Source organism: Carcharhinus amblyrhynchos, chromosome 17, assembly GCF_965287045.1.
Source record: "Carcharhinus amblyrhynchos chromosome 17, sCarAmb.v2.hapA, whole genome shotgun sequence".
Classification (NCBI taxonomy): domain Eukaryota; kingdom Metazoa; phylum Chordata; class Chondrichthyes; order Carcharhiniformes; family Carcharhinidae; genus Carcharhinus; species Carcharhinus amblyrhynchos.
Genome location: NC_137340.1, coordinates 56,195,052 through 56,209,832, shown reverse-complemented (window position 1 = coordinate 56,209,832; position 14,781 = coordinate 56,195,052). Strand labels below are relative to the sequence as shown.

The 14,781-nt window shown below is 49.3% G+C and overlaps 1 protein-coding gene across 1 annotated transcript in view; it reads right to left on the bottom strand.

Annotated features, from left to right (window-relative positions):
- Window positions 1–14,781, bottom strand: part of cfap43 (cilia and flagella associated protein 43) — a 151,621-nt gene that overhangs the window by 18,096 nt on the left and 118,744 nt on the right. Inside the window, exons 27-33 of the mRNA XM_080205998.1 lie at window positions 12,929–13,054; window positions 10,671–10,790; window positions 8,415–8,522; window positions 7,424–7,510; window positions 5,936–6,024; window positions 4,949–5,147; window positions 1,692–1,804 (exon numbers count right to left, since the gene is read on the bottom strand). Coding sequence (XP_080062124.1) covers window positions 1,692–1,804; window positions 4,949–5,147; window positions 5,936–6,024; window positions 7,424–7,510; window positions 8,415–8,522; window positions 10,671–10,790; window positions 12,929–13,054 — 842 coding nt within the window. The remainder of the gene's footprint in view (window positions 1–1,691; window positions 1,805–4,948; window positions 5,148–5,935; window positions 6,025–7,423; window positions 7,511–8,414; window positions 8,523–10,670; window positions 10,791–12,928; window positions 13,055–14,781) is intronic.

The following is a 14,781-nucleotide window of genomic DNA, read 5'->3' as shown; positions in this document are numbered from 1 at the left end:
CTTTTCAGCCCAGCTCTGAACCCTATCAATGTCTCTTTGCAGCCTACAAGAGCCCTCTACCTCATCCACTACTCCACCAATCTTGGTGTCATCAGCAAATTTACTGACCCACCCTTCAGCCCCCTCTTCCAAATCATTGATAAAAATCACAAATAGCAGAGGACCCAGCACTGACCCCGGTGGTACACTGCTGGAACTGGCCTCCAGTTTGAAAATTTTCCTTCCACCACCACCTTCTGTCTTCTATGAGACAGCCAGTTACTTATCCAATCGGCCAAATTTCCTCCTATCCCACACCTCCTTCTGAGGACATAAGAACAGGATACAGCGCTCGACTCATCGATCAACAGTTCCGACGCGCCACAGTGAAAAACTGCACTGACCTCCTCAGAAGACAAACACAGGACACAGTGGACAGAGTACCCTTCGTCATCCAGTACTTCCCCGGAGCGGAGAAACTACGACATCTTCTCCAGAGTCTTCAACATATCATTGATGAAGACGAACATCTCACCAAAGCCATCCCCACAACCCCACTTCTTGCCTTCAGACAACCACGCAACCTCAAACAGACCATTGTCCACAGCAAACTACCCAGCCTTCAGGAGAACAGTGACCACAATACCACACAACCCTGCCACAGCAACCTCTGCAAGACATGCCGGATCATCGACACGGATGCCATCATCTCACGTGAGAGCATCATCCACTAGGTACACGGTACATACTCGTGCAGCTCAGCCAATGTTGTCTACCTGATACGCTGCAGGAAAGGATGTCCCTAGGCATGGTACACTGGGGAGACCATTGCAGACACTACGACAACAGACGAATGAACATCACTCGACAGTCACCAGGCAAGACTGTTCCCTTCCTGTTGGCGAACACTTCAGTGGTCACGGGCATTCAGCCTCTGACCTTCGGGTAAGCGTTCTCCAAGGCGGCCTTCACGACACACGACAGCGCAGAGTCGCTGAGCAGAGACTGATAGCCAAGTTCCGCACACATGAGGACGGCCTCAACTGGGATCTTGAGTTCATGACGCACTATCTGTAACCCCCGTGACTTGCCTGGGTTTGCTAAACCTCACTTACTGTCCTGTCTGGAGACAATACACATCTCTTTAACCTGGGCTTAATGCTCTTTCCGCTCACATTGTCGGCCTCTTTAAGACTTGAATAGCAGGTTAGGTGTAAAGATTCACATTCTAATCAGTAATCTGTAAACTGTCTGTGCTGTTATATGCTCTGTCTGAGGCCAGAACTCTCCATTCACCTGACGAAGGGGCAAACCCCGAAAGCTAGTGAGTTTACTATCAAATAAATCGGTTGGACTTTAACCTGATGTTGTCGGACCTCTTACTGTGGCATATCGCCAGCTTGCTCAATCTTCCAGCTAGCGATGGAGAACATTTTACAAAGCTGACCTCAGGTTATTATTGATCTGGATGAGGTTCTAACAACAGGAAAAATAAATAAGGAACACCGAGAGAACTCTGAGGAAGTTCTGAGTCGCATTTCCAAGGCAGGCGTCTGCCGAGGGAGGGATAAATGTGTAGTGATCTATCTGGACTACAGAGTAGACAGTCAAGGCGACATCCTTTAGAAGACAGGGTGAAGGCAATAAAGGGTTTTTTCACTTTTTTGTGGAAATGCTCGCTGTGCCATGTGCTGAATGTAAAGGGGACTGACTTGTTGAGTTCTTGGCTGAGGTTGTTGATGAACTGTGCACTATGCTCATCCTCCTCCATCCTCCTCTGAAGAAACATCTGCATCTCCGCCAGAATCACAGACTTCTGTTTCACCTGAGAAAAGAGCAGAGAGTGAGTACAGCCAAGGCAACAACTAGTTACAGAGTCTGTATGGGACACTGGGGGACCTGGGACGTCCTACACAACAACTTTAGACTTTCATGAGAATGTGCATCCAGCATGTTGTCCTCCCAATCCTTCTGCTATAGCAGCAACTGCTTGATCTGTGCCTTTAATTTTTGGCTGTTATATTGGGGCTGAGTGGAACAGGGAGGGAACTGACATTAGTGCCTGCCACTCAGTCAGCTCTGTATCTCACAGTCATCACTGCAGGTCCTGGCTGTATCTGACAGTGTCCTGACCAGATTACAGACCTAGGGCTGCCCAGGGTAGGGGGATGCCCGAGGCGGTGGTGGGGTTGCTGCCCAAGGGGGATGCCAGTGTAGGTGACCTGGATTCCATTCTAGTGTCAGGTCATTGTCTGTGAGAAGTTTGCATGTTCTCCCCGTGTCTGGGTGAGTTTCCTCCAAGTGCTCCAGTTTATAGAGTCATAAAGGTTTATAGCATGGAAACAGGCCCTTTGGCCTAACTTGTCCACGCCGTTCTTTTTTTAAAACCCCTAAGCTAATCCCAGTTGCCTGCATTTGGCCCATATCCCTCTATACCCATCGTACCCATGTAACTGTCTAAATGCTTTTTAAAAGACAAATTTGTACCCGCCTCTACTACTGCCTCTGGCAGCTTGTTCCAGACACTCACCACCCTCTGTGTGAAAAAATTGCCCCTGTGGACGCTTTTGTATCTCTCCCCTCTCACCTTAAACCCATGCCCTCTAGTTTTAGACTCCCCTATCTTTGGGAAAAGATGTTGACTATCTAGCTGATCTGTGCTCTTCATTATTTTATAGACCTCTATAAGATCACCCCTCAGCCTCCTACGCTCCAGAGAAAAAAGTCCCAGTCTATCCAGCCTCTCCTTATAACTCAATCCATCAAGTCCCGGTAGCATCCTAGTAAATCTTTTCTGCACTCTTTCTAGTTTAGTAATATCCTTTCTATAATAGGGTGACCAGAACTGTACACAGTATTCCAAGTGTGGCCTTACCAATGTCTTGTACAACTTCAACAAGACGTCCCAACTCCTGTATTCAATGTTCTCTCCAGTGTCCTATCATTAACTGAGCAAGCCCTGTCCTGGTTCAATCTACCAAAATGTATCACCTCGCATTTAGAAACATGGAAACATAGAAACACTACAGCACAATACAGGCCCTTCGGCCCACAAAGTTGTGCCGAACATGTCCCTACCTTAGAGATTACTAGGCTTACCTATAACCCTCTATCTTACTAAGTTCCATGTACTTATCTAAAAGTCTCTTAAAAGATTCTATTGAATCCGCCTCCACTACTGTTGTCGGCAGCCGATTCCACACACCCACCACCCTCTGAGTGAAAAACTTACCCCTGACATCTCCACTGTACCTACTGCCCAGCACCTTAAACCTGTGTCCTCTTGTGGCAACCATTTCAGCCCTGGGAAAAGCCCTCTGACTATCCACTCGATCAATACCTCTCATCATCTTATACACCTCTATCAGGTCACCCCTCATTCTTCGTCTCTCCAAGGAGAAAAGCCCGACCTCCCTCAATCTATCTTCATAAGGCATGCTCCCCAATCCAGGCAACATCCTTGTAAATCTCCTCTGCACCCTTTCTGTGGCTTCCACATCCTTCCTATAATAAGGCAACCAGAACTGAGCACAGTACTCCAAGTGGGGTCTGACCAGGGTCCTATACAGCTGCAACATCATCTCTCGACTCCTAAACTCAATTCCTCGATTAATGAAGGCCAGCACACCATCCGCCTTCTTAACCACAGCTTCAACCTACGCAGCTGCTTTGAGCGTCCTATGAATTTGGACTGCAAAATCCTTCTGATCTTCCACACTGCCAAGAGTCCTACCATTAGTATTATATTCTGCCATCCTATTGGACCTGCCAAAATGAACCACTACACATTTATCCACATTGAAGTCCATCTGCCACTTCTCTGCCCAGTCTTGCATCCTATCTATGTCTCATTGCAACTTCTGATATCCCTCCACACTATCCACAACACCACCAACCTTTGTGTCATCAGCAAACTTACCAACCCATCCCTCCACTTCCTCATCTGGGTCATTTATAAAAATCACAAAGTGTAAGGGTCCCAGAACAGATCCTTGGGGCACTCCACTGGTGACCAACCTCCATGCAGAAAAAGACCCATCTACAACCACTCTCTGCTTTCTGTGGGTAAGTCATTTCTGGATCCACAAAGCAATGCCCCCTTGGATCCCATGCCCCCTCACTTTCTCAATAAGCCTTACATGGGGCACCTTATCAAATGCCTTGCTGAAGTCCATTTATCAAAATTAAACTCCATCTGCCATTCATCAGCCCAGTGGCCTAATTGATCAAGATCCCATTGGAATCGGAGATAAGTTTCTTCACTGTCTACTACGCCACCAATCTTGGTGTCATCTGCAAACTTACTAACCATGCGCCCTATATTCTCATCCAAATCATTAATATAAATAATAGATAACAGTGGACCCAGCACTGATCCCTGAGGCACACTGATGGTCTCAGGCATCCAGTTTCCTCCCACTGTCCAAAGATATGCGGGTTAGGTGGACTGGCCAGTCTAAATTGCCCCTTAGTGTCAGGGGGACTAGCAGGGTAAATATGTGTGGTTATGGGGATAGAGCCTGAATGGGATTGTGGTTGGTGCAAACTCGATGGGCTGAATGGCCTCCTTCTGCACTGTTGGGATTCTATGATCTCTTAGCAACCAGCCGAATTTCCCATCTACAAGACAATACAAGCCGAACCTTATTCTTGGTATCATTCTGCTGCAGCTCAAATCAGACCTCAGTATTTTTATATTTGACAGTCCCAAGTTAGAACATATCCAATCGGAATGGCAGCTCGATCTGCTCCGTCGTGTGGCACTGGGCAGAGTTCCCTGGCCACGCTGGTCTAAAAACCGGAAATTCCCACCCGACTGTCATTGGGCCTTCACAATGTCCAAACCCGCTGGCTACAACTGCAATGGGGGGGCGGGGGGGGGAGGGTATGTGAATTGTGGCCTTTGCCCCCATGGGGACAGAGTGGACACAGTATCTGGGCAATGTGCACACAGCAGCGTCTCCCTCACCTGGCGCTCAGTCTCTATTTTCCTCCTCCTACTCTCACAGAAGCGACTCCACACCGCGGGGTCCAGGTTCTCGGGTTTGAAGTTCAGTGAGTCTAACTCCTCCATGGCAGCCAGGAAGCGAGCTTCATCTTCAGCCATTAACTGCAATTTCTCTTCAAAAGGGTTCTCTGTTATCATGTGGATCTTCTGCATTTGCACCCTAACATAGCAGAGGAAAATAGACTTTAAATCCTGGGTTAACAACTACAGCTCCCATTCACACACAGACAGGGAACAGGACACAAAGGGAATGGAACAATGACTTGGAATGGGTCCCCATAAGATAGAGACCCACCCCCCCAGACAGAGACCTCACCCCAGACAGAGACCTCACCCTCCCCAGAGAAAGACTGCCCCCCAAATTGAGACCCCACCACTTCCCAGAGATTAAAGCAATATATAGAATGTATGGTTTGGGCAGCACCCACTAGGAGTGGCGGTCTGTGGGTGGGTGTGTGTGGGTGTGTGTATGGGGGTGTGGGGGTGTGTCTGTGCTCGTGTGTGGGGGGGTGTGCGTGTGGGGGTGTGGGTGTGTGTGTGGGGGGGTGTGCGCGTGCGTGTAGGGGTGTGGGGGGGTGTGCGTGTGGGGGTGTGCGTGTGGGGGGGTGTGCGTGTGGGGGTGTGCGTGTGGGGGGGTGTGCGTGCGTGTGTGGGGTTGTGCGCGCGTGCGTGTGGGGGGATGCGCGCGTGCGTGTGGGGGGATGCGCGCGCGCGCGTGTGGGGGGATGCGCGCGCGCGCGTGTGGGGGGATGCGCGCGCGCGCGTGTGGGGGGATGCGCGCGCGCGTGTGGGGGGATGCGCGCGCGCGTGTGGGGGGATGCGCGCGCGCGTGTGGGGGGATGCGCGCGCGCGTGTGGGGGGATGCGCGCGCGCGTGTGGGGGGATGCGCGCGCGCGTGGGGGGATGCGCGCGCGCGTGTGGGGGGGTGCGCGCGTGCGTAACACTCACTTAGGTCTGCGTTTGTACAGTTTATAAAGTTGTTCAGCCATTGAAGACGAGACATCAGAAAACTCCTTCCGGAATCCACGGTCAAACAGCTGAGGGTGAAGCAGGGACACGGGTTACAGAGAGACAATCGGCTGTCTGAGTTCACAGAGCAGCCCAGTCAATATAAAACAGAAGCAGCTTTCTGCAGGCTGTGAGTCTCTGTAACTAGGGGCAACACAGCGGTTAGCACATAGAACCCCTACAGTACAGGAGGCAGCCACTCGGCCCATTGAATACATACTAACCACAATCCCGCCCAGATTATATTCCCATTGCTGCGCACATTTACCCTGCTAATACCCCTGACACTAGTGTCAATTTAGCATGGCCAACCATCTAACCTGCACTTGGACTGTGGGAGGAAACCGGAGCACCTGGAAGAAACCCACACAGACATGGGGAGAATGTGCAAACTCCACAGAGACAGTGGCCCGAGGCCAGACTTGAACCTGGGTCCCTGGCGCTGTGAAGCAGCAGTGCTAACCACTGTGCCACCCATGGGGATAACCCAGCAATGCCCGCTCCCAAATCCCAGTGATATCTGCACTCTAATCCCAGCGATATCCGCACTGCTGCCGCACAGCGTCAGGGACCTGGGTTCAATTCCCAGTTTGGGTCACTGTCTGTGTGGAGTCTGCATGTTCTCTCCATGTCTACATGGGTTTCCTCCAGGTGCTCTGGTTTCCTCCCACAGTCCAAAAGACACGCTGGTTAGGGTGCATTGGCCATGCTAAATTCTCCCTCAGTGTACCCAAACAGTTGCCAGAATGTGGCAACTAGGGAATTTTCACAGTAACTTCATTGCAGTGTTAATGTAACCCTGCTCATGACTGATAAGTAAACTTTACTTTAGCTAGAGATTCTGGTCATAATCACTCTCCATTACTTTCCAGTCAACACAATTGTACAATGAGTGCAACTGAACAGAAACACATTCCCTTCATGATCCTGAACCCCAGTGTTGCGTGTCTGCATCCTGTTAACCCAGCGATGTCGACTCCCCAACCCCAGTGATATCTGTGCTCTAACAGCAGTAACACCTGCGCTCTAATCCCAGCGACACCAGCTGTCTAATCCCAGCGATATCCTTGCCCTAATCCCAGCAAAATCCATGCTCTAATCCCAGCGATATCCTTGCCCTAATCCCAGCAAAATCCATGCTCTAATCCCAGCGATATCCTTGCCCTAATCCCAGCAAAATCCATGCTCTAATCCCAGCGATATCCTCGCCCTAATACCAGTGAAATCTGTGCTCTAATACCAGCAAATTCCGCGCTCTAATCCCAGCGATAAACACTCTAATCCCAGCGATATCCTCGCTCTAATCCCAGCGATATCCTCACCCTAATCCCAGTGAAATCCACGTTCTAATCCCAGCGATATCCTCGCCCTAATCCCATTGTGTCCACTACTTATTCCCAGCACCACAGGAAATATGAGATATTTTACTCTGTCTTCGGCCACTAGATCATCGTAGGTTTCTCGGAATCGATCCACCATCAGCTTTATATTCTGTGTCATCTGAGACTTTAGAACCTGCCGCAGGGAGGAGAAGAGGGTCATAGTTGGTGATTGCTCCGAGTAGTTCAGGGAAGTGATATCAGTAAACGGTGCTCTCACTGACAATGTGTCTGACACACTTGCTACCCATTTTGTAAAGTCTGTCTGCTTTGCTCAGTTGGCCTAATTGCCCAGTGATTATTCAGTCCAGGCCCCACTGCACGATGTCTAAGGCAGCTCAGTCCCGTGGCTGGGGCATTGAATCCAGATTCCACAACAATCATAACTATACCTTTTAGAAATGGATAAAGAGAAAGAGCTGTTTATAAATCTGTGATTATATTTTCTGTTTATTTTGGAGATGTGGGTGTCACTGGCTGGTCAGCATTCATTGCCCATTCCAAATTGTCCACAAACGTGCCATTTCAGAGGGCAGTTGAGTATCAACCACATTGCTGTGGGTCTGGAGTCGCGTGTAGGACAGACAGGGTAAGGATGGCAGATTTCCTTCCCTATAGGACATTAGTGAACCAGATGGGTTCTTACAGAAATTCACAATGGTGTTTTTGTAAATTTGAGATTTTTATTGAATTTCACCATCTGTGGTGGAGGGATTGAACCCGAATGTCTGGATACAAGCCCACCGACAACATGACTATACAGTCACCTCCATCCCCATCATCACAGCTCCGGTCACACACTCCACAGTGCCGCAGACAGGTCACTCAGTGACTGCCTTACGCAGCTTCCTGGCCCCGAGGCTGCTCATTGTTCCACATCAAGGTGATCACTCAGCTTCCCTGCAGCTCATATCAACCAATTTATGCCTGCACGCAGGAGCATAACTGCACAAAGATCTTTCGAATGGTAGGCAATGACCCTGTAATAGTGGGACAGATGGTGCTTCAGTCAGATACCACTTATCGAATGTATATTGTACCAGAGATTCCTTCTGCTCCGTGAGTAGATAGTTGAGTTGAGCGTCCCTGTTCTGTATCTCTTCCTCTATCCGCAAGGAGAAGATCAGGTTGCAGATTTTCAGCTCCTCCTGTGGAGAAACAGAACACCAGTCCCATAAAAACAATCACTGTGAGGATAATGGAATATTCCTAACCACAAAACCAGCATTAGTTAGTAGCACTGTCACCACTGAACCTGTACAGCATTGCGTTAGATACAAAATAATTCTCCCTCTACACTGTCCCCCATCAAACACTCCCAGGACAGGTACAGCACGGGGTTTGATACAGAGTAAAGCTCCCTCTACACTGTCCCCCATCAAACACTCCCAGGACAGGTACAGCACGAGGTTAGATACAGAGTAAAGCTCCCTCTACACTGTCCCCATCAAACACTCCCAGGGCAGATACAGCATGGGGTTAGATACAGAGTAAAGCTCCCTCTACACTGTCCCCCATCAAACACTCCCAGGACAGGTACAGCACGAGGTTAGATACAGAGTAAAGATCCCTCTACACTGTCCCCATCAAACACTCCCAGGACAGGTACAGCACGGGGTTAGATACAGAGTAAAGCTCCCTCTACACTGTCCCCCATCAAACACTCCCAGGACAGGTACAGCACGGGTTTAGATACAGAGTAAAGCTCCCTCTACACTGTCCCCATCAAACACTCCCAGGACAGGTACAGCACGGGGTTTGATACAGAGTAAAGCTCCCTCTACACTGTCCCCCATCAAACACTCCCAGGACAGGTACAGCACGGGTTTAGATACAGAGTAAAGCTCCCTCTACACTGTCCCCATCAAACACTCCCAGGACAGATACAGCATGGGGTTAGATACAGAGTAAAGCTCCCTCTACACTGTCCTCCCATCAAACACTCCCAGGACAGGGACAGCACGGGTTTAGATACAGAGTAAAGCTCCCTCTACACTGTCCTCCCATCAAACACTCCCAGGACAGGGACAGCACGAGGTTAGATACAGAGTAAAGCTCCCTCTACACTGTCCCCCATCAAACACTCCCAGGACAGGTACAGCACGGGGTTAGATACAGAGTAAAGCTCCCTCTACACTGTCCCCATCAAACACTCCCAGGACAGGGACAGCACGGGGTTAGATACAGAGTAAAGCTCCCTCTACACTGTCCTCCCATCAAACACTCCCAGGACAGGGACAGCACGAGGTTAGATACAGAGTAAAGCTCCCTCTGCACTGTCCCCATCAAACACTCCCAGGACAGGGACAGCACGGGGTTAGATACAGAGTAAAGATCCCTCTACACTGTCCCCCATCAAACACTCCCAGGACAGGGACAGCACGGGGTTAGATACAGAGTAAAGATCCCTCTACACTGTCCCCCATCAAACACTCCCAGGACAGGTACAGCACGGGGTTAGATACAGAGTAAAGCTCTCTCTACACTGTCCCCATCAAACACTCCCAGGACAGGTACAGCACGGGGTTAGATACAGAGTAAAGCTCCCTCTACACTGTCCCCCATCAAACACTCCCAGGACAGGTACAGCATGGGGTTAGATACAGAGTAAAGCTCCCTCTACACTGTCCCCCCATCAAACACTCCCAGGACAGGTACAGCACGGGGTTAGATACAGAGTAAAGCTCCCTCTACACTGTCCCCCATCAAACACTCCCAGGACAGGTACAGCATGGGGTTAGATACAGAGTAAAGCTCCCTCTACACTGTCCCCCCATCAAACACTCCCAGGACAGGTACAGCACGGGGTTAGATACAGAGTAAAGCTCCCTCTACACTGTCCCCCATCAAACACTCCCAGGACAGGTACAGCACGGGGTTAGATACAGAGTAAAGCTCCCTCTACACTGTCCCCCATCAAACACTCCCAGGACAGGTACAGCACGGGGTTAGATACAGAGTAAAGCTCCCTCTACACTGTCCCCATCAAACACTCCCAGGACAGGTACAGCACGGGGTTAGATACAGAGTAAAGCTCTCTCTACACTGTCCCCATCAAACACTCCCAGGACAGGGCTGGTCAGAGCAGCTTGGGGTTGATCAGGGTTGGTCGGAGTGAAGTCGGCGTGAGGTCAGTGCTGGTTCAGGTGAGTTTGGGGTCGTCAGGATGAGGTCAGGGTGAGGTCAGAGTTGGTTGGGGTGAGGTAAGGACGCGATCATGGTTGACTGGGGTGAGGTCGGGGTGAGGTCAGGGTGAGGTCAGGGTGAGGTCAGGGTGAGGGTCTCTGAGGATTTACCTGATAAATGATCATTTCAGTTCTCACTTTCTTTTCAAACAGTTTATTCATGATGTCGTCGAAATTGCTACTGCTTTCAGTGATTGAAGCCTGCAGTTTCCTCAGCTCCGACTCCAGTGTCTGTAAAACAGGCGAGAAACCATCTGCCTTAGTGTTCCAGTCATAAATCACAGCGGTATGTACACAGATCTGTACAGTAAAAAGTCTGACAACACCAGGTTTTAGTCCAACCTATTTATTTGATAATATACTCACAAGCTTTCGGGGTTAGCCCCTTCGTCAGGTGAATGGGGCTAACCCGAAAGCTTGTGAGTATATTATCAAATAAATCGGTTGGACTAAAACCTGGTGTTGTCAGACTTTTTACTGTGTTTACGCCAGTCCAACGCCGACATACCCACATCACAGATCTGTACACACAGGTACATACAAACATACCCACACACCAGCAGCAATGCCGAGTTAGCGACTAAGAGCCTGGCTTGTTGCTGATTTGCTCCTGTCCACGGTTATCTCAGGATTCACCATCAGCATGAGGGCAAAGGGAAGGATCTCATCGCTTTCTCTGTCACTTGGTCTAACACCATCCCTCCAGGTGTCTTGACCCTGCTCCATCCTTCTCCAAGCTCACACAGCCAAATATCAGCCCTCGCTTCGTCTTCAACTCACATCTTTCCATCTACTATCAACTGCCACACCAAACTGTCGGGACTTCACCTCCTGTTCCCTGAACTATTCCCTCAAAGCTGCTGACTTGCCAATTCCCTTCGCCATCTTTAGCAACATCGTTCCAGCTTTTCTCGGGATGACTTTTTCCCCTCTTCAGATCCACAATCTTCATTTCTCAAACAAACCAACTCCTGACTCAAAGAACAAAGAACAAAGGACAGTACAGCACAGGAACAGGCCCTTCGGCCCTCCAAGCCTGCGCCGCTCATGCTTCCAGCTCGACCATTAGTTTGTATCCCTCTATTCCCAGTCTGTTCATGTGTCTATCCAGGTAATTCTTAAACGATCCCAGCGTGTCTGCCTCTACCACCCTGCTTGGCAGTGTGTTCCAGGCCCCCACCACCCTCTGTGTAAAATACATCCCTCTGATATCTGTGTTAAACCTCGCCCTTCTCACCTTGAGCCTGTGACCCCTTGTGATCGTCACCTCCGACCTGGGGAAAAAGCTTCCCACTGTTCATTCTATCTATACCCTTCATTATTTTGTATACCTTTATTAGGTCTCCCCTCATTCTCTGCCTTTCCAGGGAGAACAACCCCAGTTTACCCAATCTCTCCTCGTAGCTAAGACCCTCCATACCAGGCAACATTCTGGTAAACCTTCTCTCCAAAGCCTCCATGTCCTTCTGGTAGTGCAGCAACCAGAACTGGACACAGTACTCCAAATGTGGCCAAACCAGCGTTCTATACAGTTATAACATCAGACTCCAGCTTTTATACTCTATACCCCGTCCTATAAAGGCAAGCATACCATATGCCTTCTTCACCACCTCCACCTGTGCTGCCACCTTCAAGGATCTGTGGACTTGCACACCCAGGTCCCTCTGTGTTTCTATACTCCTGATGGTTCTGCCATTTATTGTATAGCTCCTCCCTACATTAGTTTGACGAAAATGCATCACTTCACATTTATCTGGATTAAATTCCATTTGCCATTTCTCCGCCCAATTTTCCAGCCGATCTATCTCAGCTTGTCCCAAACTCCCCCAGCTCGTCCCAAACTCCCCCAGCTCCAGCTCTGACCCAGAACAGCTTCTAGTTAAGCAAAACTTGCATTTCATAAAATCTGCAGCCTGGTTTCTAAATTCCCTTGTGGTTTCACATTCCCCATCTCTGTGATCTCACCCAAACAGACAACACTTCAGGATCTCTGTACTCCTCCAGTCCTGGCTCCCTCAGAATTGCTCTGCTGAATCATTCCACACCAGTAACTGGGCCTTCAGCTCCGCAATTCCCTTCTTAAACATCTCCACTTCTGTCTTTCTCTCTTCTTCGGATGCTCCTGGAAACCTACCTCTGATACAGTGACTGATCAGCTTCCCCTGTCTCTCCTCTTCAGGTTCATTCAGATTTTATTCTGAGTGAAACACCTTGGGCTGTCAGAGATGTGACAGGAATGCTTCATGTGCTGCCTCAGTCCACAACTCGCCCAGAAAATGTCCCGCAGAGATTGGACCCCCGTGATGATAAATTCCTGGACCCAGTTAGGTCCTGTTCTAACACAGATAAACTCCCTGTGTCTTTCTTACCTTGCGGTATTTGTCCTTCTCTTCATTTAGTTCCTGCTCCTTGAGTGCGTACTCTTTGGCTTGTTTGATCTGCTCTTCAGTCCATTCATATTCTGGCTTTTCCATGAAGGCTGGCATGGGAATTTCCTGAAAGGAACCAGTGACAGAAACAGCTATTGTTCAGTGAAAATATACAGTGGGATACGGACTTCCCAGGAGCACAATAGATAAAGACCAGCTGAAATTTACAAGGCATTTGGACAGACGCATGGATAGGAAAGATTGAGAGGGAGATAGCCAAATGCAGACAAATGGAGTCAGTTCACATGGGCTTTATGGTTGGTATGGACCAGTTTGGGCCAAAGGGCCTGTCTCAGTACCGTAGATGCTCTGATTTTATAAAGTGGCACATTTCCTTTCCCAGTGTCAATCAGAATTTTGGGTTCAAGACCCAGTCCAAAAACTCAATAACTATTTAAACATTACAATGCAGTACTGAGGGAGCGCCGCACTGTCAGAGGGTCAGTACTGAGGGAGTGCCGCACTGTCAGAGGGTCAGTGCTGAGGGAGTGCCGCACTGTCAGAGGGTCAGTGCTGAGGGAGTGCTGCACTGTCAGAGGGTCAGTACTGAGGGAGTGCCGCACTGTCAGAGGGTCAGTACTGAGGGAGTGCCGCACTGTCAGAGGGTCAGTACTGAGGGAGTGCCGCACTGTCAGAGGGTCAGTGCTGAGGGAGTGCCGCACTGTCAGAGGGTCAGTACTGAGGGAGTGCCGCACTGTCAGAGGGTCAGTGCTGAGATAATCCAGAAGGCTGTGTTGCCTGCCCGGTGCCAGGATTCAGGATATCCACTCTGGGCTGGAGAAGAACTTGCAGTTGGAAGGGTAGGATCCCGTTCTCAGGGTCATCCTCCAGGATTCTATAGACTCTGGAATGCTCCCTGCAGATTGGAGGGTAGCGAATGTCACTCCAATCTTCAGAAAGGGTGGTAGAGAGAAAGCAGGGAGTAGTAAACCAGTAAGCTAAACATCGGTAAATGGGAAAATTCTCAATTTCATTATCAAGGACTTTACAGCAGGGTAACAGGATCAGACAGAGTCAGCATGGATTTATGAAGGAGAAATCATGCTTGACAAATCTGTTGGAATTCTTTGGTGATGTAACTAGTAGAGTTGACAAGGGGGAACCAGTAGATGTGGTATATACCATGTATACCAGTAGATGTGGTATACATGGATTTTAGTAAGGCGTTCGATAAGGTTCACCATGGTAGGCTTCTGCAGAAAATGCAGATGTATGGGATTGTGGGTAATCTAGGAAGTTGGATCAGGAATTGGCTATCAGATAGGAGACAGAGGGTGGTGGTGGATGGTAAATATTCATCATGGAGTACAGTTACGAGTGGTGTGCCTCAGGGATCTGTTTTGGGGCCACTGTTGTTTGTAATTTTTATTAATGATCTGGATGAGGGTATAGTTGGGTGGATTAGTAAATTTGCTGATGACACCAAAATTGGAGGTGTGGTAGATTGTGAGGAAGGGTGTCATAGTCTGCAGGGAGACTTAGATAGGTTGCAGAGCTGGGCCGAGAGGTGGCGGATGGAATTTAATGCGGAGAAGTGTGAGGTAATTCACTTTGGTAGGAGCAACAGATGTGTCGAGTATAGGGCTAACGGGAGGACTTTGAATAGTGTGGATGAACAGAGGGATCTAGGTGTGTGTGTACATAGATCCCTGAAGGTTGGGAATCAAGTAGATAAGGTTGTCAAGAAGGCGTACGGTGTCTTGGCGTTTATTGGTAGGGGGATTGAATTTAGGAGTCGCAGTGTAATGTTGCAACTGTACACTACTCTAGTGCGGCCGCACTTGGAGTACTGT